Source organism: Festucalex cinctus, chromosome 21 (genome assembly GCF_051991245.1).
Source record: "Festucalex cinctus isolate MCC-2025b chromosome 21, RoL_Fcin_1.0, whole genome shotgun sequence".
In the NCBI taxonomy this organism is placed as follows: Eukaryota; Metazoa; Chordata; class Actinopteri; order Syngnathiformes; family Syngnathidae; genus Festucalex; species Festucalex cinctus.
In genome coordinates this window covers 18,232,721-18,256,284 of record NC_135431.1, presented here as the reverse complement: position 1 = coordinate 18,256,284, position 23,564 = coordinate 18,232,721, and the positions used below count along the sequence as shown (strand labels likewise).

General features: G+C 39.6%; 2 protein-coding genes across 3 annotated transcripts in view; one reads left to right on the top strand and one right to left on the bottom strand.

Moving 5' to 3' along the window:
• Window positions 1-2,681: 2,681 nt before the first annotated feature.
• zfp36l1b (zinc finger protein 36, C3H type-like 1b) lies at window positions 2,682-8,713 on the top strand. The gene is made up of 2 exons (XM_077510009.1): window positions 2,682-2,960; window positions 5,227-8,713. The coding sequence occupies exons 1-2, from the start codon at window positions 2,700-2,702 to the stop codon at window positions 5,926-5,928; spliced, it is 963 nt and encodes a 320-aa protein (XP_077366135.1). The 5' UTR covers window positions 2,682-2,699; the 3' UTR covers window positions 5,929-8,713.
• Window positions 8,714-19,254: 10,541 nt separating this feature from the next.
• Window positions 19,255-23,564, bottom strand: part of rad51b (RAD51 paralog B) — a 40,387-nt gene continuing 36,077 nt past the window's right edge. For both annotated transcript variants that reach the window (XM_077510580.1, XM_077510579.1), the window contains exon 10: window positions 19,255-19,816. In XM_077510580.1, coding sequence (XP_077366706.1) covers window positions 19,725-19,816 — 92 coding nt within the window. In that variant the 3' untranslated portion in view covers window positions 19,255-19,724. The remainder of the gene's footprint in view (window positions 19,817-23,564) is intronic.

The following is a 23,564-nucleotide window of genomic DNA, read 5'->3' as shown; positions in this document are numbered from 1 at the left end:
ACCTAATGATGTAAACGGTATTTTTCTAGAGGCCATACAAGCCAGCGAAGTTTTGAACATCATTCATAATTCTGCCAGTAAACAAAACTCAAATGATTATAGAGATATGAATATGTCATTGATAAAACAAATCATAGACATGATCATAGAGCCTCTTATATACATTTGTAATTTATCATTTACAACAGGAATTTTCCCAGAACAAATGAAAATAGCTAAGGTAGTCTAAAATGTTGGAAAAATTGTATGTGATAAGATTAAATACATTTATAGACAAGTATAAAATTTTAAGTAACAGCCAATATGGGGTTCCTTACAACCACTCAACTGCTATGGCATTAATAGAGTTAACTGAAGGAATTTCCACTGCCATGGATAAAAAAAATAAATAAAAAATAATAAACATGTCTTAGTAAATGTTTTTGTGGATTTACAAAAAGCATTTGACACCTTGGATCACGAAATATTATTGCATAAATTGTTTAAATATGGTATAAGAGGTGTCGCACATCAATGGGTCACTAGTTATTTAAAAAATAGAAAACAATATGTTGAATTCAATAGTAGACAGTCAACACACAGTTATGTCACTTGTGGGGTGCCCCAGGGATCAATTCTGGGGCCAGTACTTTTTCTTCTTTATGTGAATGATATTGCAACTATTTCCAAATTGTTAAAATGTATTTTATTTGCAGATGACACCACTTTATTTTATGTTGTAATGTATTACTGAATTCAACTCAACTCAAGATTATTTAAATAGCACTTTCAAACAGCCTGAACTGTCACAAAGCGCTTTACAGAAACACAAAAACATGACATAAAACAAGAATGCTTTGTTATTGTTATATAATTCATTGATTTTTTTCCATACCTGACCTATTGCATTGAAGTGTTGGGGTGTGCAGCCAAAACCTACATGATTCCATCTTTCTTTTACAGAAACGTACAATTTGTGTCGTTTGCAGCTGCGGATACAGAGACCACACTAATCCATTATTTATACAACTAAAAACTTTCAAATGTAATGAACTGATGAAATGTAAACATCTCAAAATAATATTTAAAGCCCATCATGAAGTTTTACCAGTTGATATACAAATTACATTTTTAAAAAAGGTGCCCTGCAATTGGCTGGCAACCAGTCCCACTGCCCAAAGCCAGCAGAGATAGACACCAGCATAACCCCCCCCACCCCACCCAACCCCACCCCCCTCCCCCCGACCCTTGTGAGGAATAAGCGGTCGAGAAAAATGGATGGATGGATTTAAAATAAAAATGGAACATGAGTATAAATTGAGAGGAGCAGATATTTTCTCCAAAATAAAATATAGAACAAAACAAAAAGAACAATCTATTTCAACTCAAAGTGTCAGATGAGGGAACAATCTGGATTGTAAAACAAAATCATCTCAGTCTATCTGTATTTTAAAAACTTGACAAAAGCTCACTTACCGGAAAAATACATATAGCACAAGAACATGCTGCCGAATTATTATATAGAATTGTTATATATTGAAAGCATCTTGACCACTCGCTGTCATTTACATTGTGTTGATTTTTGTTGTTGTTGTTGTTGACCTGGGCAGATAACATAAGTTTTACTTCTTTCTGTCCCTTTTCTTTTCTATTTTTTAAAGGAATGAAATAAAATTGAATTGAATTCTGAACATCTGAGCATTTCTGATGCAATGCAACGCAATGCAAATGCTTCCTTTACATGGTGTAAACAAACGGCTTACTGTATTGCTTTTGCCTGTAACTAGCATACAAACTAGTCAAACGAAATGTTGTCACATTTTGAAATCAAAATAATCCTCACAAATCAAATTACAATGACCCAAAGTCCAATGCTTTTCAATGAGCGGAGAATTCCCTTTCACTGAGTTGACCGCCATTTTGACTTGTGACGCACAAGTTCGGAATTGTCAATTGTCATTGATGAAATATTTGACATTGCCTATGAGCCATTTTAAAGCACGCGGCAGAGACCTAAACTGCAAAATAATTTATTGTAATTAATAGGTTTTTTTCTCTCCAGCTTGCCCTGAACGACTGAGAGTAATAATAATAATAATAATAATAATAATAATAATAATAATAATAATTTATATGGATTTTTTCTTTATTAGCAAACGCAAATGGAAACTATATTTAAAATTACAACTAGCAACTTTCTATTCATAATGACCTGATGAAGATACTGCAGTTATATCCATCCATCCATTTTCTTGACCGCTTATTCCTCACAAGGGTCGCGGGGGGTGCTGGAGCCTATCAGCTGGCTCTGGGCAGTAGGCGGGACACACCCTGAACTGGTTGCCAGCCAATCGCAGACTGCAGTTATAGTACACAGCAAATAACATGAATCGTAATTGTTTGTGTAACTTCCACTTTGTGTGAAAGCAGTTTTACTAAAGGTTGCTCTTGTTGTGGGTCTAAATCTGGTCTGTGATACGAACTACTGCTCAGACCAGGTGCAGATCTACTTGTGGGGTATTTCGGGACAGATCGTGAAGAAAAAAAAATCTGTGACTTTATGTGAAACTGCTTTTCATACCTACACTGATTGGACTGATTTAAACGTGTGCAATACGTCAAAGAGGAATAATTTAAAACTGTCCCTCGCGTCCGTTTATTCTTCTCTTCACAGCGACAGTAGTACCTTTGAAGAAAACGCGTTGACGCTTTTTCATTCAATGAAGGGGTTGCACTGTAGAGGCGCTGTTTCCTCCCGAGCTGTTGTGTGCAGCGGCGCAGCCGGAAGGCCGCCGACCGTCGATGCGTGTAGAAAAGGAACTGCGCAGCACTGCAGCACTACAGAGGGGGTGTCTGTCTGTGGGGAAGCCAGCACAGAAACCTGGACTTTTACAAATAACCACCAGCTCTACATAAACATCTACGAAGGAATGACAGCGGCCAGCATTTCTCCTTTCTTCGACACTGACGTCTCCGACAAGGTAAATGACGGCTGCGCGCATTGAGTTGTATCTTTGTACTTTGTAGAGCAAACATGCTAACGTTAGCATTAACAGTTTTCAGTCAACTCAAATTTTAAACTCTGGTTACGGAACGGGAAAAAAAACACTCGCATTTTCGTTACATGCGGTTACGCTAAACGTTTCTTCGATAAGATGAGGAGAACCGTTAATATCGGCGCCGGTTTCTTGAATATCGCGTCATATAACATTATTTGTAGTGTTTGGCGCTAAATGTCATTAGGCAGAGTCATTAGAGTGTTTTGCGAAGTTATACTCGTATCTAAAGCAGATAATTAACAAATATTATGGACCAGAAGCTTAATCTAGCCACTTACGACCGCTTAGTGATGTAACGAAACATTTTTAGCTGTCATTTATTGTTTCATGCAGTAGCTAGATCAAGGGTCAACAAGTCCGAACCGCGAGAGCACCTATAGGGCTTGTTTTCCCACGTTTACCTCCTCCAACGCACCTGAATCAAATGATCAGTTCATCAGCAATTTCTGTACAAGCCTGATAACGATCCTGATCATTTTGATTTTAGGTGTGTTGGAAGAGGGAGATATGGAAAGCAAGCTGGATAGGGGCTCTGAAGGACCAGACTTGAAGACCCCTGGGGTAGATAGGATGGCCAATTTTATGTTTTTCTTATACTTCACTTCTGAAATTATGCTTGTCAGATTAACTTTGTAGGGGTTTGATTATGATGATTACTGTAGTATGTATGCAGTGGACCCCCACGTACTGCAATTTAGCGTCCGAGGAGTCGCATATTCACAGATTAAATTTTTTTTTTTTTTAAATATATCAAATTTATGGATTTTCCTGCCCCACCCCCTCTTTTTTTCATGGAAAAAGTATAGTAAATTTTTATCAGCGTTTTATGAAGAATTGTTTTGCTTAAAAATAAATAAATACATGAATTTTAATAGGTGTCATGGATATTTGCTGTCTGGTCTGGTCCCCATCCCCCCCCAAAATCATTATCAGACATATTGTACTGTGGCTCTTTTTGTTGTTGTCGTTCTTGTTGCAGCATGTTCACACTTAATGAGCTTGATCAACTTCATAAATATCCCCCTGTTGCATCACAGACCTATAATGCAAAAGGCACAAACAATAGTGACACATGAAAGTATTGACAGACACTACAGTTCAATTATGTCCGTCAATGTTTAGTCCCTCTTAAAACCTTTAACTAAACAGATGATTATTAAACAACAATTCAGCATTTAGACACAAACATTTAACAGGGTTCTTCATGACGCTTTCCACATGAACCATTTTGTGGTGGCCCTGTCAGAACCAGTACTGTATAGATAAGTCTCAATGATTATTTCATCGTTAGCATCTTTTATACAGTATTATTCAAGCCACTAAAAAATATTACTACCATCTAGTTACTTTTTTGCATTTTTTATTTATTTATTTATTTAAATATTAAATATAAAAAAGTAAGATGTTGATTTCATCATATTTATGAAATTTGTACTGGTCCATTCGGGCCATTGTGAACTTTGAGTGGCAAGTAACTGGCCCCATGTGTGTACAGAGTACAGACACGTTTGTTGTGTCATCGCTTTTTTATCTATTTTTAAATTGAATTAATCTCCATCATCTTTTCTATTTTGTGACGCTTTTTATGACACAAACACTTTGAACACCACGTTCCTGAAATGTATTTACTAAGATCTGCCACTTTGCTTTGTTACATGGTAATCTCTTTCCAAAATAGATACATTACTGTCATATGCTGCTAACCATTGTTGTTGTTGTTTTTGTTTGTTTGTTTGTTTTCATTCTTAATTTTTCACCTTAATGATCATACCAGAGCTCTCTTTATTTATTTATTTATTTATTTATTTTTTTGTGCCGTCCCAGCCTTATTGGTGAGCTCTTTCCAGAACAAATCCATGAGCTACTCATGTTGTCCTTGGGGCTAACTAGTTCATATGTGATTTTTTTTTTTTTTTCTTTTTTTCTTTCTCTTATTAAGCCCTCCCTCCTCTGTATAATAATACTCCCCTTGATTTGGGATTTATTTTTTTATTTTTTATTTTTTTTGAATTGTTTTTATTTTTTGCATATGCAGTAGGGCCATGGACATAAAAATTTGTTTTGTGCAGCATTCTAAATGGCATTCAATTTTGCTAAAGGTTTGCTGTTACCTTGAGTTTGCAGAGGTTTCATTGCCATTTCTCATGGTCCTGTCTGTTTCCCCATCTGGCTGTTTTTCTCCTCTCAGAACAAGATGTTGAACTACAGCCAAGCGTGCGCAGGCGCAAGCGGCCAAGTCAATTCCAGCCGCTACAAGACGGAGCTGTGCCGGCCCTTCGAGGAGAACGGCTCCTGCAAGTACGGCGACAAGTGCCAGTTCGCCCACGGCATGCACGAGCTGCGCAGCCTGACCCGCCACCCCAAGTACAAGACTGAGCCGTGTCGCACTTTCCACACCATTGGGTTCTGCCCGTACGGCCCCCGCTGCCACTTCATCCACAACCCCGAGGAACGCCGCGGGCCCCCGCCGCCCCTCGCTGCCTTCAACAAGATGGGCTGTCCTCGCCTACAGCACAGTTTCAGCTTCGCGGGCTTCCCCAGCTCCGACGGCTCACAAGACAGCCCTACCTCGGTCACCCCGCCTACCAATCGCTCCACCGAAGACCTGACCGAGTGGTCCGGCAATCCCTTCGTCTACTCAAGGCAGGAGATTGCCAACCTGTTTGGCCCCGGTTGGGGCCCCCGTCCTGCGCGTGAGCCCCAGCTGTCCCCCACGATCCCTTGTTTTTTCCAGCCAGCCTCGGAGGGCCCCCCCAGCCCCCTCAGCTCTTTGTCCGACCAGGAGGGTTACCAGAGCAGCCTTGGCAGTCAGAGTGACTCCGAGTCGCCCCTCCTGGATGCGTCCCGCCGCCTGCCCATCTTCAGCAGGCTCTCGGTTTCTGATGAGTAAGATGATGGAGTGAAGAGAGGAAGATGAAGACCGCTCACTTCTCAACAAGAACTCGGATCACAATACCAGAGGCCTTCTCTTTCGAGGATGTCACAATTTATTATAATTTTTTTTTAATACCCCTTTCATTGCAGTCAGGTCTCTTTAATTACCAAAATGAGCATAACTCGGCATCGTCTCCATGTACATGCCATGGCAGGTGCCATGTTGCGATTGAATGTGAACCACTGTGAAATGTAGCTCCGATTGTAAAGCAGTAAAACGCACACTTGTCATTGGAAGCAGCAGTAACAAGTGAGGGCTGCATACGTTGCAGTGTTGCCAATTACCAGGCAGTTGCCACAAAGCTTTTCGACATCCCTGTGAAAGATCAGTGTTGAATTTATCAGGATCACCTCAGCTAAGTGAACAAGAGGACATCAGTGGAGATTTTTTTTTTTAAATTTTTTTATTTTTTTTGTGAAGCCAACAATCGGCCTCACAAAACCCAATGTCCTTCAAATCATGTTGAGTGAGCGCACACGGTATTCTTGATGGCTGGAATCCTGCCGCTGTTCCATGGACATGAATACGTTTTGTGCAGACCACAAGCAGGAAGCATCTTTGACGTAGAGTCCAAATCAATTTGATTTGACGCTAATGTCACTAGTTGCCATGGGTTATATGTGTGCGAGTTATTTGATCACTGAGCTCCCCCTGATGTCGATATTGGGTGGGTGCATTAGGTGAACTTTAAAGTGCCAGCCGACAATGTTGAGCAGCATTTGGAGGGGTTTTGATCCTTAATGTCGCTTATAGTCTCTCCCTCAACTCAACTCAAGTTTATTTATGTAGCCTCACTGAGAAGTCCATCTTAACTCTTTCACCGCCAAAAACGTTTAATAGCAATTGGTAAAACCACAATGTATGCCGCCATAAACGTTAAATGATGTCAACTATACATATATATATTTTTTGTTTCAATGGGCAGTGCAACGTCCAAGTGCAGCGCTGCCTGGTCAATGGGTTGTGGAATCAAAATCACTCGCTCACTATGGCCAACAGATGGCAGCATTGTATCTTTTTTTTCAATGGGCTGCTGGTGTATGAAATTACAATGAAACATGACGAAATCTGATGAAATAGAACGTTTTTAAGGATGACGTGAATGATCAAAGCCTTTGTCATGTTAAAGTTTTTTTTTGATAACGTGTGGCAGTAAAAGAGTTAATGGATGTCTTGGTCAGCTCAAGTGCTTTGGTTGGTTCCCCATGTTCATATCTATTGTACGTTATTATAATTATCATTATTATTATTGTCTGGTTTATTCCACAAAGACCTAAGCGTATAGGCTTTGGTTCTCACTGCTTATTTATCAAATTCTATTTATTGCTGATCTTAAGCATTTTTACGTTGTATTTATCTGTTAATGAAACAATAGTATATATTTTTTTCTTTTGTTAAATTATAATCTTTCATAATCGTAAGATTGTGAAGCAGTTTTTTTTTTTTTTTTACAGTAATATATTAAACTGCAATGACATTTTTTGTTAACACATTTTTTTTCTTTGTTTTGAAACTAAATCTCAATTTAAAGGGGAAGTCAAGCCAAAAATGTTCTATGCGACCTCACTAGTGTAAATGCGGCTTTCTAATTAATATTGCCTTTGTGGAACATCATCTCATGAGGCAGCCATTTTGTCACTTGATGACTGAACGTTACATCACAGTTGCTCAGTTGACCAATCATGGCTCATCTGTTATCTGAGTTTGGTCATGCGGTATTTGCAAGCTGAGCCGTGATTGGTTGTTACCTTAGCCCGAAGCAACTGGTGACATAATTTTGTAGTCGACAGCAAGTAGCAAAATGGCCGCCCCATGAGATGGATTAGAACAAGTGAATTTTGCTGCTTAACTAGTGGGGGCACATAAAACGTATTATTGTCAAGAATTATTATTATGATTTTTTTTTTTTTTTTGGCTGATGTACCCTTAAAACAAAGTGCACAACGTTGTAGCATTTTATTTATTCTCACTTGCTCCTCCCACATGTTGGACTGCAGGTGGGGTATGTGTTGTGGTCTGAAGGCACAAATTCATTGCCAGCTTGTCCCAGTCGTGCACACCGGGTGCAGGTGGTGTTCATGCTCTATTGCCGCAGTTGGAATTTTGCACTAAATATTTGGGAAACAATATTTGTACCTCTTCATATCATGAGAATATCTTAAACATTTTGGTAACAGCGGTTGTATTGATGGTGAAGTGACCAATGATAGTTTTATTACATATGAGCCAAGTTTACTTAACCACCTGCACCGTGCATTGACAGATGCTGCTTACAGTGCGTTTTAGGCCTCTGGAATGTAGACTGGTTCTGGAACAGTCCTGTCCTCATATCAGTAACTTTGAATTGGGATTCATGCCATGTGATGCTTTACGGAATCAGTCAGGTGATTATAGAGAAAGATCTCTCAGCTATTTTTTTTTTTTAAGAGTAAAACAAGCTTGCCTTTTTTCTCGGATCACGCACAGACGTACTAGCACTTTTTTGTCATGATGATGTAAAGGTTATTTTGACCACTCTTTCCCATGAAGTGCCTAAAAAAAAACATTCCAGGTTTCCCAATTGCCGTGCCTTTCTATTTTTGTTTATGGTATGAGTGCTAAAAGCCTAAAATGTATTCCTGTAGGTAAGAGGTTAACAGCATCGGAATGCAGCTGTTGCTGTTCACTACAATAGTGTCTGTGAATGGTTTATTTTGTGATGACAGATTGCAGTAAAAACCAATAAACTGTGTTTATATTAGATGTTTGAGTGTGTCTGAATATTTGTGAACGCACCATAGGTTCAAAGGTTGTTCAGATTACACAAACATTGGAGCTCAAGACAATCATGATGTTGCTGAGTGTCATTTCAATCTCATTTGAATTGCTCACTGGTCGACACAATTAGTCTTATAAGGTTTGATTGACGGTTTCAAAAAAAAGATTCTTGTTCTGTAACAATGTTTCTTGTAGATGTTTTCAGTTGTGTCCCCAAAGCATAAAAGCATGTTGTGAAATATGGTATAGCTCATTATAATCCAATACTCCTAGCACAACCATATTCACATGAGATCAAACAGTGAAAAAATAATATTAAATTTTATAGGCCATGCCATGTTCAGTTAAGGCAGCAGAACCTTGTAATTTCTTCCACCCCATCATTAGAAAATCGCATGATGAAGTTTTCTATTTGTATTAGAAATTAAGTTGCTGAAATCTAGTAAATGTGTGTTGACCTTCACTGAAGTGTTCTTCCTTTGCAGGGTTAAGTACTTCAATCGACTGTTTAAAAGTGGCAAAATTATTTCAAAACTTCACCTGTTAATGTGACTGTAGGAATAATTGTAATAAACATTTAAACCTGACAGTGACCTTTACACATACAACTTACTTGAAAAGCAAAAATAAATGTAGAATCTAGTTGCACAAATATGCACACCCTCAATCTACTAGGTTGTGGCACCTTTGATCTTATTTCACGCTGTCGTTTTGGGCAGTAGTTTTATCAGTGTGGCAATATTTGCACACTCTTCTTTGCCTCACCTCTAACCAGTTTGCTTGTGTTTTCTTTATTTTGGTTATGGGTTAACTGATAGTGTAAAAAAAAAATATATATATATATATATATATACTTGGATTTTTGTACATAATCTTTTCTATTTGAACAGGGGTGAGTAAACTTAATGTAAACTGTAGTTGAGCAGTAATTTGTTGGTCCGTTAGCATTCGGCTATAATTACACAACTTGAGGTTTTTTTTTGTTTTTTTTTGCTGTCAGTGACCCAACCGCCTCACCCAGTCAATAATCTATTTCCTCAGAGATAGAAGATTGAAAGCTCAGCAACAAAATCAACACAAACTCTCATTTTATCTTTCTTTGCAGTACTTCACAGCTCTGAAATTAACATTTCTTTTTGTTTACTTTGCGACTCATAATCCACGGCAGATCATGTGGTCCTCTATTCTCCACCCACAGTTTCTTTAACCCCGCCAGCTGTTAGCAGAGCTGTAGAGAAAACAGAGCTTTGTGGATGTCTTGGCAGGAAAATGTTATTTTTAATAGCTGCAGAGAGGATGACATCACTATAAAACGGGAGTATTTGATATTAAGACAAAGTCAGGCTGCTCTAGGAAGGATTTTTAATTTTTTTTGGCTCAGGGTTCCTAATGCCGGAATTAGAGGGGGTCATTCATAATATGAATACTGTAAAGACTAGGGGTGTGAATTGCCTAGTACCTGACGATTCGATTCGTATCACGATTCGATTCGATACCGATTAATCCCGATATGAATTTATAAGTCGATTGTTGCGATTTATTTTCATTCAAATTTAGAAAATACTAATCAGTAAGCATGTAGAGTGTAAGATTTATATGAAAATGTATTATTTATTTATCTGAAATTTCAGTCTTATAGAGGTTGTAATTTGTTTCATGTTTGAACAGCATTGAAATAAAATATTAAGGCTTAATGTTCCGTTCATATAACATTCTTCCATGCTTAAGGTGTCCATCCATCCATCCATTTTCTTGACCGCTTATTCCTCACAAGGGTCGCGGGGGCTGCTGGCGCCTATCTCAGCTGGCTCTGGGCAGTAGGCGGGGGACACCCTGGACTGGTTGCCAACCAATCGCAGGGCACACGGAGACGAACAACCATCCACACACACGCACAAGCACACCTAGGGACAATTCGGAGCGCCCAATTAACCTGCCATGCATGTCTTTGGAATGTGGGAGGAGACCGGAGTACCCGGAGAAGACCCACGCGGGCACGGGGAGAACATGCAAACTCCACCCAGGAAGGTCCGAGCCTGGACTCGAACCGGAGACTGCTTAAGGTGTGAATCCTAAAAAAAAAAAAAAAAAAAAAATCTATTTTGCCGATTATTGAATCGATTCGAGAATCGCGCGATGTAGTATCGCGCTATATCGCCGAATCAATTTTTTTTAACACCCCTAGTAAAGACAATACTGTATAAGCCAATGCAAGATTTGTTAATGACAAGTTTTCAGTTTTATAGTTGTTCTTAAAGGGACGGTCAGTGACCCCAAGCGCCATCTAGTGGTGAACTAGTAATTCATTCATTTTAAAAATTGACTGTCAATAGTACACAAAAAAAAACATATCAGATAAACATATTTTTAAGTATATAATTGTAGGTCTAGTAATCACTCATCATAGTACATGGCTGTAGTCTCACCCTACTAGACCTGCCTTGTTTTGCCACCATCTTCCCGCTACAGATGCTCAAAGGACAACTTTACAAATGTAGTTAGCCCAGGTGTTGCTACAGTTGATGGCAATTACCTTGGTGGTCTGATCGCTGGCTAATCTGTTTATGTGCAATGTTACCTATCTAGCAGGAAAGGAGCCTGTGCTGGTGTACGAGCTTGTGAATTTCAGCAAATGTTTTATTTATTTTCTTGAGTGATGTCCTCCTTGGTTGCCTTCTATGGAGTCCACTTTGGCTTAAACAACAAAAGATGATGTGATCTGACTGATTTGACCTTGGAGTTCACCTTTAACTTCTTTGGAGGTTGTTCTAGCTCTTTTGTTGCCATTCATAATTCATCTCTTCAATCTGTCATCAATTTTCCTCCTGCATCGATGTCCAGGGAGTTTGGCTACATTTTTTTTACATTTCTGAATAATGCACTGCAAAAAGGACAGTAGAAAATGTAAGAAAAAAAATATAGTAAAATAAGAAATGACTTCAAATAAGCAAAATTATCTGCCAACGCAACACAAAAATTTTACTTACCTGTCTGCATTTATTGAACAGTAGTTTGTAATTATGTTTTGCTAAAAGACAGCTATGTGTATTGAAAATTATATAGGAATGAGGGCCTGTTTAAAAAAAAAAAATAGCTGGACATGTTGGCCTGGACTGGCCATTTGGGACTTGTCCCAAATTTCTCAATTGCCACCACACCCCTGGACCAGTCTGCCAAATTTTCAAAAACGCGCAGTAAGCCTTGCACTGCAAAATCAGGAACCGCCAGCATTTGTGCCACAAGGGAGGGAGTGCACCTGCGTAGAAAAAAGAACAAAAATAGAACCCAATATGTCATACCTTAGTACCCTACCAAATTATTGTGTACTGTACTTTGCTACATTACCTCAGGGAAATGGGAGGAAGGATGTTGCTAAAGCCACCACCATTAACCAACAGATGTTTAAATGGAGCAAAGACCTTCACCAAGCAAAGTACACAAAAACCTGAACATCAGTATTTGCACATTTCATCAGATGACAATATCAAGGTCACGTTGTCAAATTTGTTGAGAGGTAACTGAACAGGTTCCAACATATCCACTTTTATTCTGTCTTCCTCATCTTCTGCAAATCACATTGCTCTTAATGGGCAAAAAACAAACAACAACAAAAAACCCTCCACTACAGCACATACACAACAAGTCTCTTTAATTAAAAAGGAACAGAATTTTCAGAAAAGAGGCTCATATTAATGCCTAACAGTGCTACCAGGCAAACTTGTACAGCTCCGAGCGAAGTGAAGGGTCTGAAAAGTACTTTGGCCCCACATAGCTGATGCAGGTGACCTAACTAAAGCTTGAAAATAGCTTTCTGTCTTGTGCGTGCATCTAACATTGCTAGGGAAATTAAATATTGTATAGTTAAATTTACATAGAGAAATATGGACAGTATATTTAAATGAAGTACAAAACACGAAGGTAGTGCCACAAATGACACCATTGTTACCTAATTGACAAACCCTGAAGGCTCCCCCCTCCATGGGAACTGAAGTCATGGGAATGGGCGCCATGGTAACAGCCTGCATGTTAATGATCTGAGCGTGGCGAGTTGTTTTGTCCTTACCATTAGCAGCTGATCACTTTCTTTCTCCCTTCTAAATATGAGGCAAGGGTGACAACCTGACAACAATTTTGCATAACGTTTGCTCTTCTATTGTATAATAATTCGTGGTAGGCAGATCTTGGCTCAATATCTACCATTGTTTTAGTCATGTCTCCTTTTCTATCCCTGGGCAATAATTGGAGGACCTGACCTAGTCCAAGTAATTACATGCTGAAGTCAAAGATTTAATACTATAGTGCCTTTTCCTTTTCCATTGTTGTACCAGATCAATTTCTACTTTTGTTCAGGAGATACCAATTGAGTGATTGATTGATAGATTAGGATCAATTTCTCAATTATTACATAGTGGAACTGCTAAGTGATAAGTCTTTTCATTTGAAATGGAATCAAATTTAATTGTCATTGCACATGTCACGACTCACGAGTCAAGAGCAACAGAATTAATTTAACAGTTACAACCTGCCTAAAAGATAACAAATAATGCCCAATAGAGGGAGACAGAACGGGAAGCCTGATGGGTCATCAATAATGGTTAGTGTATTGACTTGTTTAGCGCTGTAGAGCTGATAATCAAGATAGCCTCAAGTAACACAGTGCTAAAGTGTCATGTTTTGCTTTTGGGGGGTTGGGTTTTGGTTTAGTTTTGAGTGTTTATGTTGTCTTTTGCCCGGTTTTGTGTCCCTTAGTCTCGTCATATTTAACCTCGTCCACCTGTGTGTCTCCCCTCCCCTTATGTGTTGCTAATTAGTGCCCTCTGCCTGTTGTGTGTCTTGTTAGTGTCTCATTAGTGTTGTATTTAGTGAGTGGTGTTTGTTCACGCGTCGTGGGAGCATTGTCTTGTCTTGTGCAGCGGTTAGTCAAGCTGTGTTAGTAGTGTCAACGTCTGGTCAAGTTTCTCAACGTCTGGTCAAGTTTCTCTACGTACTGGTCAAGTTTCTCAACGTCTGGTCAAGTTTCTCTACATACTGGTCAAGTTTCTCAACATCTGGTCAAGTGTCTCAACGTACTGGACAAGTTTCTCTACGTACTAGTCAAGTTTCTCAACATACTGGTCAAGATTCTCAATGTCTGGTCAAGTTTCTCAACATCTGGTCAAGTTTCTCAACGTCTGGTCAAGTTTCTCTACGTACTGGTCAAGTTTCTCTACGTATTGGTCAAGTTTCTCTACGTACTGGTCAAGTTTCTCTACGTATTGGTCAAGTTTCTCGACGTATTGGTCAAGTTTCTCTACGTACTGGTCAAGTTTCTCGACGTATTGGTCAAGTTTCTCTACGTACTGGTCAAGTTTCTCGACGTATTGGTCAAGTTTCTCTACGTATTGGTCAAGTTTCTCTACGTATTGGTCAAGTTTCTCTACGTATTGGTCAAGTTTCTCTACGTACTGGTCAAGTTTCTCTACGTACTGGTCAAGTTTCTCTACGGCTGGTCAGGTTTCTCACCTTCTAGCCAAGTGTCTCCACTTTCCACGTCAACTCGTGTCTCCACGTCTAGCCAAGTCGTCCTATCATGCCCAGTCTGTCCTGCCAAGTCTGTCCACTGCCAAGTCAGTATTGCCACGTCTGTCCACGTCTTAACCAGTCTTCTCAAGTTCCGTCCGTCATGTCTATCACCATCTTTGTTGTGAATAAAGTTGCTCACGTTTCTCTTCCTATCTGTCTCCCTGCCTTGTTTCTCCGCCACTAGGTCCATCCACCACATCCTCGCCCCACACGTTATGACAAAGTAACACAAGTCAGTCTCAGTTGTACAAAGAGAAAAACATAATTGAGCAATGTTTTAAAGGTATTTTTCCAAAGTGGTTCCAGACTGCAAGTAAAGGGGCAGAACATTTTATTCAGCGTGTACTTTGATTGTACAAACCAGATTGGTGAGAATAATGTACTGAAGCAGAACAATATACACTTGCTGTGGCTCTTGACCGAAGTGTTTTAATGGGCCGAGTCATCATAGTGGAACTAAAGAGGAAATTAAACACAAGAGCTGGATGTGGAATTTCAGTGTTTACTGTGTGGCAACTGAACTGTGAGTTGCACGCACCAAATGCTTGGCCAAGTTCGTTTCCTGACCTTTTATATGCAAACATTACAACTGTCTAATTCCAGGTTTTGGGCAACATAGCGCATAGGCACATTCTCAAATTATTTGACTTCATGGCCGCCTGATTAGTGAAGGAGGATCATATATTTCATTTGACCAGAAAATGACAATATTTTCTCCAGAAATATCAATGTCTACGCATTGATTGATTGCTTGCAACCTTGAAACAGTTTGCCAGTAAATGAGTGTAAACATCACGTCAACCACTTACATGTTGCTGGATTTAGAAAGTTCATGATAAATGGACTTCCTGTGTCATAGACTGGATCTTGCACGCAACCTACAGTATGCTTCTATTTAAAGGGGTTAGATCGTGGTATTTTAAGCACTTCCACAGTTAACTATAGGCATATAATTATTAAATCTTATCTTCAACACCATGTCAATGTAGTTTTTTTTGTTTTTTGTTTTTTTAATGAAAGATTAGGTGTTTTGCTGGTTATTTTTCTAACGTGGAAGTAAAACGCCTGGTTCAGTAAAACCCCACCTCTCACCATGTGGTTGCCACGCCCCCTCTCATCTGAGCCAGCTGCTGCTGGAGCGCTGCATTCAGGCACTCCTCTGAATGGCCACACAAGCCAACAATTCTTCAATAAACATTTGAAACAAAATGCCTCCTTGCCGCAAGAAATCTTAGTGGAGGATGGGAGGAGAGGGGAAAAGACAGAGGAAAGAAGAAGAAAGGGGGGAACAAAAACCCCTGACTGGGTCACAAACCAGGGTGAGCTAACCACTACACCATTCATTCAGTTCGGTTCAACAGTGCAAAAATTGTACTTGTAGTTTACACAAGTGTCAGCCAGAAACTGTGGGATTTTAAGGTGGCCAATTGTCATTGCGCTTTGTCTTTGCAAATGTGAAGGATATGCTTTGAATTCATTTGGACAGAATGTTTACTGAATGTTTACTTTTATCACTATCCTGGGAACATGGAGGCCTTAGTGAAAGTGGGCGTGTGTTTAGTCCGCAAAGGCCTTGCGGAGGCGGGTCCACACCCAATGACGTCATAAAGTGAGCCCCCCCTCGTTTTCTCAGGTTGGGAGGGGCTGGTGCTTGGAGATAAGAATGAACTAGAATTTCTCCTGCGAAGGTGAATGGAGGAAATCACTTAGGTGATGTTTTCGGTGAGGAATTAGCATTTTAACATGGCTAAAAGCTCCCAAAAGTTGATTTTCACATTACTGTCTCTTTAAGAGTCAACAAGAAAACTGAGCTGTCTGCAAGACAGAGATAAACATTAAACCGTTTGTCACCCATTAACATGCTATTACAGTAACTACTGTAAGACGAGTGACCTGGCCTGACTTGCACAATCAAATGAGTTACATTTACCGTAGAAGTGAAAACATAAATGGAAAAACACCCACACAAACGCACAATATTGTATAGTGTAATGTTTGTTATGGTTATTAGGGCCCGAGCAGCGACCGCTGCGAGGTCCCTATTGTTTTTGTAAAAATTCTTCTTCTTCTTCTTCTTCTTCTTTATTCTCCGCAAACAATCGCGATTTTGGGTACCTAAATATTCACGAAAACTCACCGAACTTTGCACACTCCTCAGGTCCGGCGAAAAATGTGATATTATGAAGTCGTTATAACAACGCGACTCTATAGCGCCCCCTAGCATAGAAAAATAAAAACCAAGCCCGGCACGTTTGAGCTAGAGCAGCGAAAATTGGCAGGCACGTGTAGCACCCCGAGACGCACAAAAAAGTTGGGACCATGTAGCTAAAATGTACAGGAAGTGAGCTATGAATTTTTTAATGTCCAATTTTGGCCTATTTTGGCACATTCACTGTGGTCATGCTTTTTCCCCCTATGCAAACATTTTTCATCCCATTGACTTCAAACTTGGTATTTATCATCTCAAGACCTAAGAGAACAGCTGGGCAAAAAGTCTTGCCTTTTCGAAATACTATATGACGGGGGCGGGGCATCAAATATTGCCTTTAAAATTTCATTTGTCCAGAAAGAGCAAATGCTGAATAACTCCCATGTACAAGCTCCAAAAAATCTCAAACTTCTCAGGCAACGTAATAGTCACGGCCTGAAAACATCTATATGACAAAATTCAGTTATATATATAGCGCCACCTAGTGGTTACAATAAATGTCATACTTTACGTTTTTAGCTACTGTGCTGAGCTCGTTGAAGGGATCCAGTTGAAAATTGGTCAGAAAAGCCTTAAGATGTTGATGATGCCCCACACCGAATACTGTAACTTTTCGCCAAAGGGCGTGGCCGCTACGGTGACGCAAAGTCTGAAGATTTTTCGTGACAATAAAAGCTGCATTAACTTGACCGAGATGATCCTATCTTCTCAAAATTTCACACATTTGATGAGAGTCCAGCTCTAAAGACATCTACTAACTTACATTTCATCTAACTGATAGCGCCACCTAGTGGCAATTTTTTTTCTTACGAATTTTCGTCTACGTTTTTCTCCAAACACGTTAACTGGACCTACCTCATATTTGCTCAGATGAGGGTTTCGGCCTTCATGATGTCACAACACGAAGTTTGTGAGTTTTCGCGAATTGCTGTGGGCGTGGCTAAGCGCTCTTCGCCAAGAAAACAACGCCAGTTTTGAGGGTCTAAACATGCACAGAAACTCCTGAAACTTGGCACACACATCTGGCCTGGTAAAATGAGCAATATTTTATTGTTGATTGTGCTATTTTTACAAAAATGACTCAATAGCGCCCCCTCGAAATTTTTAATGAAGCAGCCCCGGTTGTACGTTTAAGCAAGAACGACGAATATTTTCAGGTGTATGAGGGACCCCAAGACCTACAAAAAAAGTCTCTTTTACCCATATGCTAAAATGAACAGGAAGTGAGCTACGAATTTTTGAATGTCCCATTTTTGACGATTTTTGCACATTCACAGGGGGCAGACTTTTGCCCACTTCTCCTACACGTTTCATCCGACTGAGTTAAGACTTGGCCTGGACCATGTCAAGACCTGAGCCAACGACAGGGGGAAAAATTTTGACTTTTCGAAATACTATATGATGAGGGCGGGGCATCAAAATTTGTGTTTCGCAATGAAAAAGGATATGCTTGATAACTCCCCGGTACATGCTCCAAAAAAATCCCAAACTTGACATGTATGTTTATCGTCAAGGCCTGTAGTTATCTCTATGACAACATTCAGTTATATATGCAGCGCCACCTAGCCCTTGAGGCATGAAAAAAAAAATACCCCACATACGGTATTTTGTACAAAAAATGTAAACTCATTCTAAGTGTGATAACGAAGTCATTTATGAATATTCTTTTAGTTTCCACCACTCAAAATGTTCACTGGCATCAGACTTATCCAAACATATATATATTTTTATTTATTTTTGATAGCCTCTATGGACATTAAAAGCAATATCGTGAATGAAGGATATGCTTAATAACTCCACGGTACATGCTCCAAAAAAAATCCCACACTTGACATGTATGCTTATAATCAAGGCCTGAAGGTATCTCTATGACAACATTCAGTTATAAATACAGCGCCACCTAGCCCTTGAGGCTTATATAAAAAAAATTAAAAAAATACCCCACATACGGTATTTTGTACAAAAAATGTACACTCATTCTAAGTGTGATAACTAAGTCATTTATGAATATTCTTTTAGTTTCCACCACTCAAATTGTTCACTGGCTTCACACCGATCCAAACGTATGTACGTTTCCATTTTGTTTTATTCATTTTTGATTGCCCCTTTGGACAATAAAAGTAAACATTGTGCAATGAGTACAACGAGCGATGATGTGTATATACACTTTTACAAAAAAATACCAATCAGGGAAACTCATTGCCTAAAAATAAATAAGGACGCTGATTTTTGCAGGTCTTAACAATCACCAAAATCCGTTGAGCTTGACAGACACTGGCAAAAAAAATATTCTACATGTAAACGTTTATTATGCCATTTTCAAAGAAATTTTGCTTCCAATATGCCAGTACCCCAACGTGCCAGTACCCCAACGTGCAAGTACCCCAACGTGCAAGGACCCCAACGTGGCCCGGGCTGCGAGGGCCCTTTATAGCTGCTCGCAGCTCTAGTATTTGTTATGTTATTACTTGTTATATAATAAATATTATTGTTATTATCACTTATTCTGATCACATGGTTACACAGATTGACTTTTTTTTTTTTTTTTTTTTTAACTGAGCAAAACCTTATCCAAGGCCAGTTTTAGCAACCCTATAAGATTGTTTAAAGTGTACTGTAATTCATGATCCTTGGGGTACTTTTGATGAAAGCATGTCACAATGACAAATTGCAGTGCAGTTGGGATGAAAAAATGGAAGCATAAACATGAAGCAATAATTTGCACATTATTTTCAATCTTTATATTTATTTAATTGATTACACCACAAATAAATGATATTTACTATTCAAACTTCCGAACTTGTAGGTGGAATTCTTGACCATTCTTGCTTGATGTGCAACTTTAGTTGCTCAACAGACAAGGTATCTGTTGTATTTTGTGATACATAATGTGCCACCCATTTTCAGTGGGAGAGAGGTCTGGACTGCTGGCAGACCAGCCTCACACTTGCACTCTTTTACCACGAAGCCACGCTGTTGTAATGTGCTGAATGTGACTTCGCATTGTCATGTGGAAATACGTCCCTGAAAAAGACATTGTTAGGATGTACAAAATCTGTAGGCAGATGTATGTTGCGTTTCCAGATGTTCAAGTTACGAATACCAATGGGACACCCGTATGCCATCACGAATGCTGGCTTTTTAAATTTGCATTGATAACAATCTGGATAGTCCTTTTCCTCTTTGGCCTGGAGGACCCGCACCACACTTTTGGAGCATCCATTCAGGTTGTATCCAGGTTGATTGCAGTTCTCACCCTGATAGTCTGCAGGGTGGGATCAGTGCCCTCATAAAAGTTATCCTCACCATCATTACCTAAAACACCAACACAGAAACAAGCTAGGTGAATAAATGAATGAATCTATATTTAGTTGGCTATGAAGCTAATTTTCAAAAGTAGTTCAATGCAGGCACATGCACAAACATTTTTGGATGCCTGTGGTACGCACACAAGTAATGTGTGTTGATAAATCACCATCATGTTTGCGGGGCACTATTTTGCACGTGGGGACGCACTGCAACAAAGTTGACATGTTACCGAAACATCCGTCAGCCCAGCCCCGTCGATAATTTTATTTTGCGCTGGGAACCCAGTGATGGAGAGGCATGTGCTTGTTATTTTTCAAATCAAAGAATGAATGAAGAATGAATGAGGCTTTCTGGTGATGTCTGTATCGCTCTTCCCTTTGTTGTTACACAGTTCTACAGCAAGGTTTTGAGTGTATGCATAGTCAGAGCTGTGCGTAAATTTACGCACGTTGTCACGTACAAGTCCAAATCGATACACCCCACTCTTTGCATGGGAATGTTCGTACGCACGTTTGATAAATGAGGCCCCAGGTTTCTTGAACAGGGGTTGCACGACAGTATTTTCCAAATGTTTGGGACAAAACCAGTTTTTGATCATGGCTAAAATGTATCAATACTCGGGAGAACCTCCTTGGGAGGAGCAGAGTCATAAGGGGAGCCGGATGGCTTAATCTGGTGAAGCTCGTCCTCTAAAAACCTCAAGGAAAATGGCTTCAAAGGAATTTAGCACCGTCGAATGCACGAAGCTCCTCTTTAATCCTCTATCACTACCTGTTCACATTCATATCTAGAGCTCCGGACTATTTTTACTACAGGACTACAGTGGCTCCTAACCTAAAACCTAAAGCCTGGTTCACACATCAAGTGAATCGGGCTGTTTTTGTCCCGATATTGCCCCTTCCTGACCAAGGACGTCAAACGGCCGACAATCTTTTGTCTCATAAGATTATCTTTATATGCGAGATGTGTTAAGAGTGGATTTGTCCCGATAATTGAGTCCAAAACCAGTCAGGGCCGACAGTCTTAAATAATGAATATGTTCACTATATACGACAAAAATCTTAACATCGGCGGGTACGCCGAGGTGCGCCTGCGCCACCAACTGTGACGTCAAACGGAATGTAGCCAATCCAGAGGCGCCCTAACTTAAAAAGACGGTATACAAAAGCAACAAGCATATCAGAAAGCATGTCCGACCAGAAGCACAAAGTCCGGTGGACCTCTACCATGGAGGACCAGCAAGTGGGAGAAATCGTCCACAAACCACCATCATTACTTCCAGTTCGTCGCGTTTGTTGTCTTCCATGGTGTGTTTCGTCGTTTCCAAGTTGTTTCAGTTGTTTGTTTGTTTTTCCCCTTCCGGTTTTGATTAGATAATCACGGGAGAGGTCTCTCGCGGCGGACTGGAATCTTGACCAGTGTTGAGATGATAATCTTTATGTTTGTGAGGGCGCTGTGATGAGATTATCTGCGCACCTTACACACAATAGGACCAAGGCTGTTAAATGCCCGATTTTTTATTTTGATGTGTGGCATCTGACAAAGATAAAAAATCTTTTAAGATTTGAAAAATCCTTATATGTGTACCAGGCTTTAGGCGCACAGGTAAAAAAATGTAGGAACACTGTAAATCGAGTTGCAAAATAAATATATTCATATTTCCACTCATTTTCTTAATATTGCTGATGTAGCGTATGTTAGGTCAATTAATTATTAAATGAAATAATTGATTCATTAATTGGAGGAGACTCGAGTTTAAGATTGAAAGCTAAAAATGATTACAGACGTCTCAAATTTTAAGAGCAAAATGACACCCATTAGGGTCAAATTTTGAGCCATGATTATTAGGGGTGTCCCGATACACCTTTTTCCACTTTCGATCCGATACCGATATTTCAGCCTCAAGTACTGTCCGATACCGATATCAGTCCGATACCATATCAGCAGGAAGGATACGTTTGTTTTAGTATGAAATGTTAGAAGAAACTTGATCAAGTGTTATTTAAATAAGGAATAATCAGCACCTTAAGTATGAGAAAGTATGACCCGTTTATTCCTAAATTTGGGTTACCTAACTGCAACTATAAGTATGTCGTGCATTTTAATAAAATAAATACAAAATAAAGGACCCTGAGAAATAACCCGAATAAAGTAAACAAAAACAAATTATACTCTTTGAAGTTATATATATATATATATACACACACACACACACAGTGTATGGTCACTATGGTGGGAACAGCTCTCTCTCTCTCTCTCTCTCTCTCTCTCTCTCTCTGAAAAAGTTGGCACATGTATGTCTAAGATTCATCTTTCCAGGAATTTCTATCCATCACCTACACCCCTTCAGCCATGATTTTATATTTATATGTATTTATATTTATATACTCATAATCTGAGTTTCAATGAATAACAGAATGTCAGGCCAAAGATGAGGAGGAAAAACATGACAAAAGAATCCAAACACTCATCAGAACACTCATGTCTCAATCCCACAACTCTATACTGAGAGCCAATTGGTGTCTCTTCCAAAACAGATAATGGACCATAAGACTTCGTTATTAAATAACGGCTAATCAAAACATGAAGAAAAAAAGATGGACTGAGAATGAAGGGTAGAGAATATAAAGTGCAAAAAGAATGATTCAGTGAAGGGGAAATAGAAAGAGGGTGGTATTTCTTTACAAGAGCAGCTGAACAAAGAGAGCTTTGTGTGTAATGCCGAGAAAGTGGACTGAAGCCAGGGCTTACAGAGTTTAACAGTTTGCTCCACATTCCAGTATAGTGGTTAAGAGACACTATCAATATATTCTTCTCCACACTTCACTATTTACTACTCCTCATCTGTTCCATGTAGCTGATTTATCCTAATTCTGTTTAACTCACCGTATCGCGGCATCTGAATCTTTGGCCGGATTATATTTTTGTTTGTGTCCTGTCTGAGCGGTAGTATATGTTGCGTTATATTTTCAAAAACATTTTGGTGGAGAATGGCAGTGTATCCTACTAAATGGCACTTGAAGGCGCTTTTTCATCTACAGTAGGACTGCTCCATGGTGATTTGCTCGTGAAAGGCGGGACATTCTGTCCAATCCTTCGAGCTGATTGGACGATGCGTCATCTTGTGCACGTTTGTTTTGACCAATCACGGCAACGGATAAAAATGTCTTCGGAAAAAAAACTTAAAAAAAAACACCAAAAAAAACAGCACAAACATATTTACCAGATAAAAATGCAAGAAGTGCCTCCCACTGTTCAACATTCAATAAGGAAACGGTGAGTAATTCTGCAAGAAAATAATTAATTGCAGCATCCATTCGCCTATGTTAGGTTTGTTTGTTTCCCCCGGGATCGGCACTTCCCGGTTTTGTCACAGCTGCATGTCCTGCCCTAAACAACGCCTGATTGTCTGACCTAAAAAAGGTCGGTTGCGAACGTATCAGCGGGAGCAGTACAAGATGGATTTTCATCGTATTTTTTAACTAATACCGCAAAAATTCAGCTTTCTGGCAATGTTATACATTTGTTACCATTAGTGTAAACATATCACATATTGTGGCATATTCAACGACCAAATGACCGGTCTTCTCCGGGTACTCCGGACATGTAAGACATGTATGGCAGGTTAACTGAGCGCTCCGAATTGTCCCGAGGCTTGTGAGTGTGGATGGTTGTTTGTCTCTGTGTGCCCTACGATTGGCTGGCAACCAGTTCAGGGTTTACCCCGCCTACTGCCTGAAGCCAGCTGGGATAG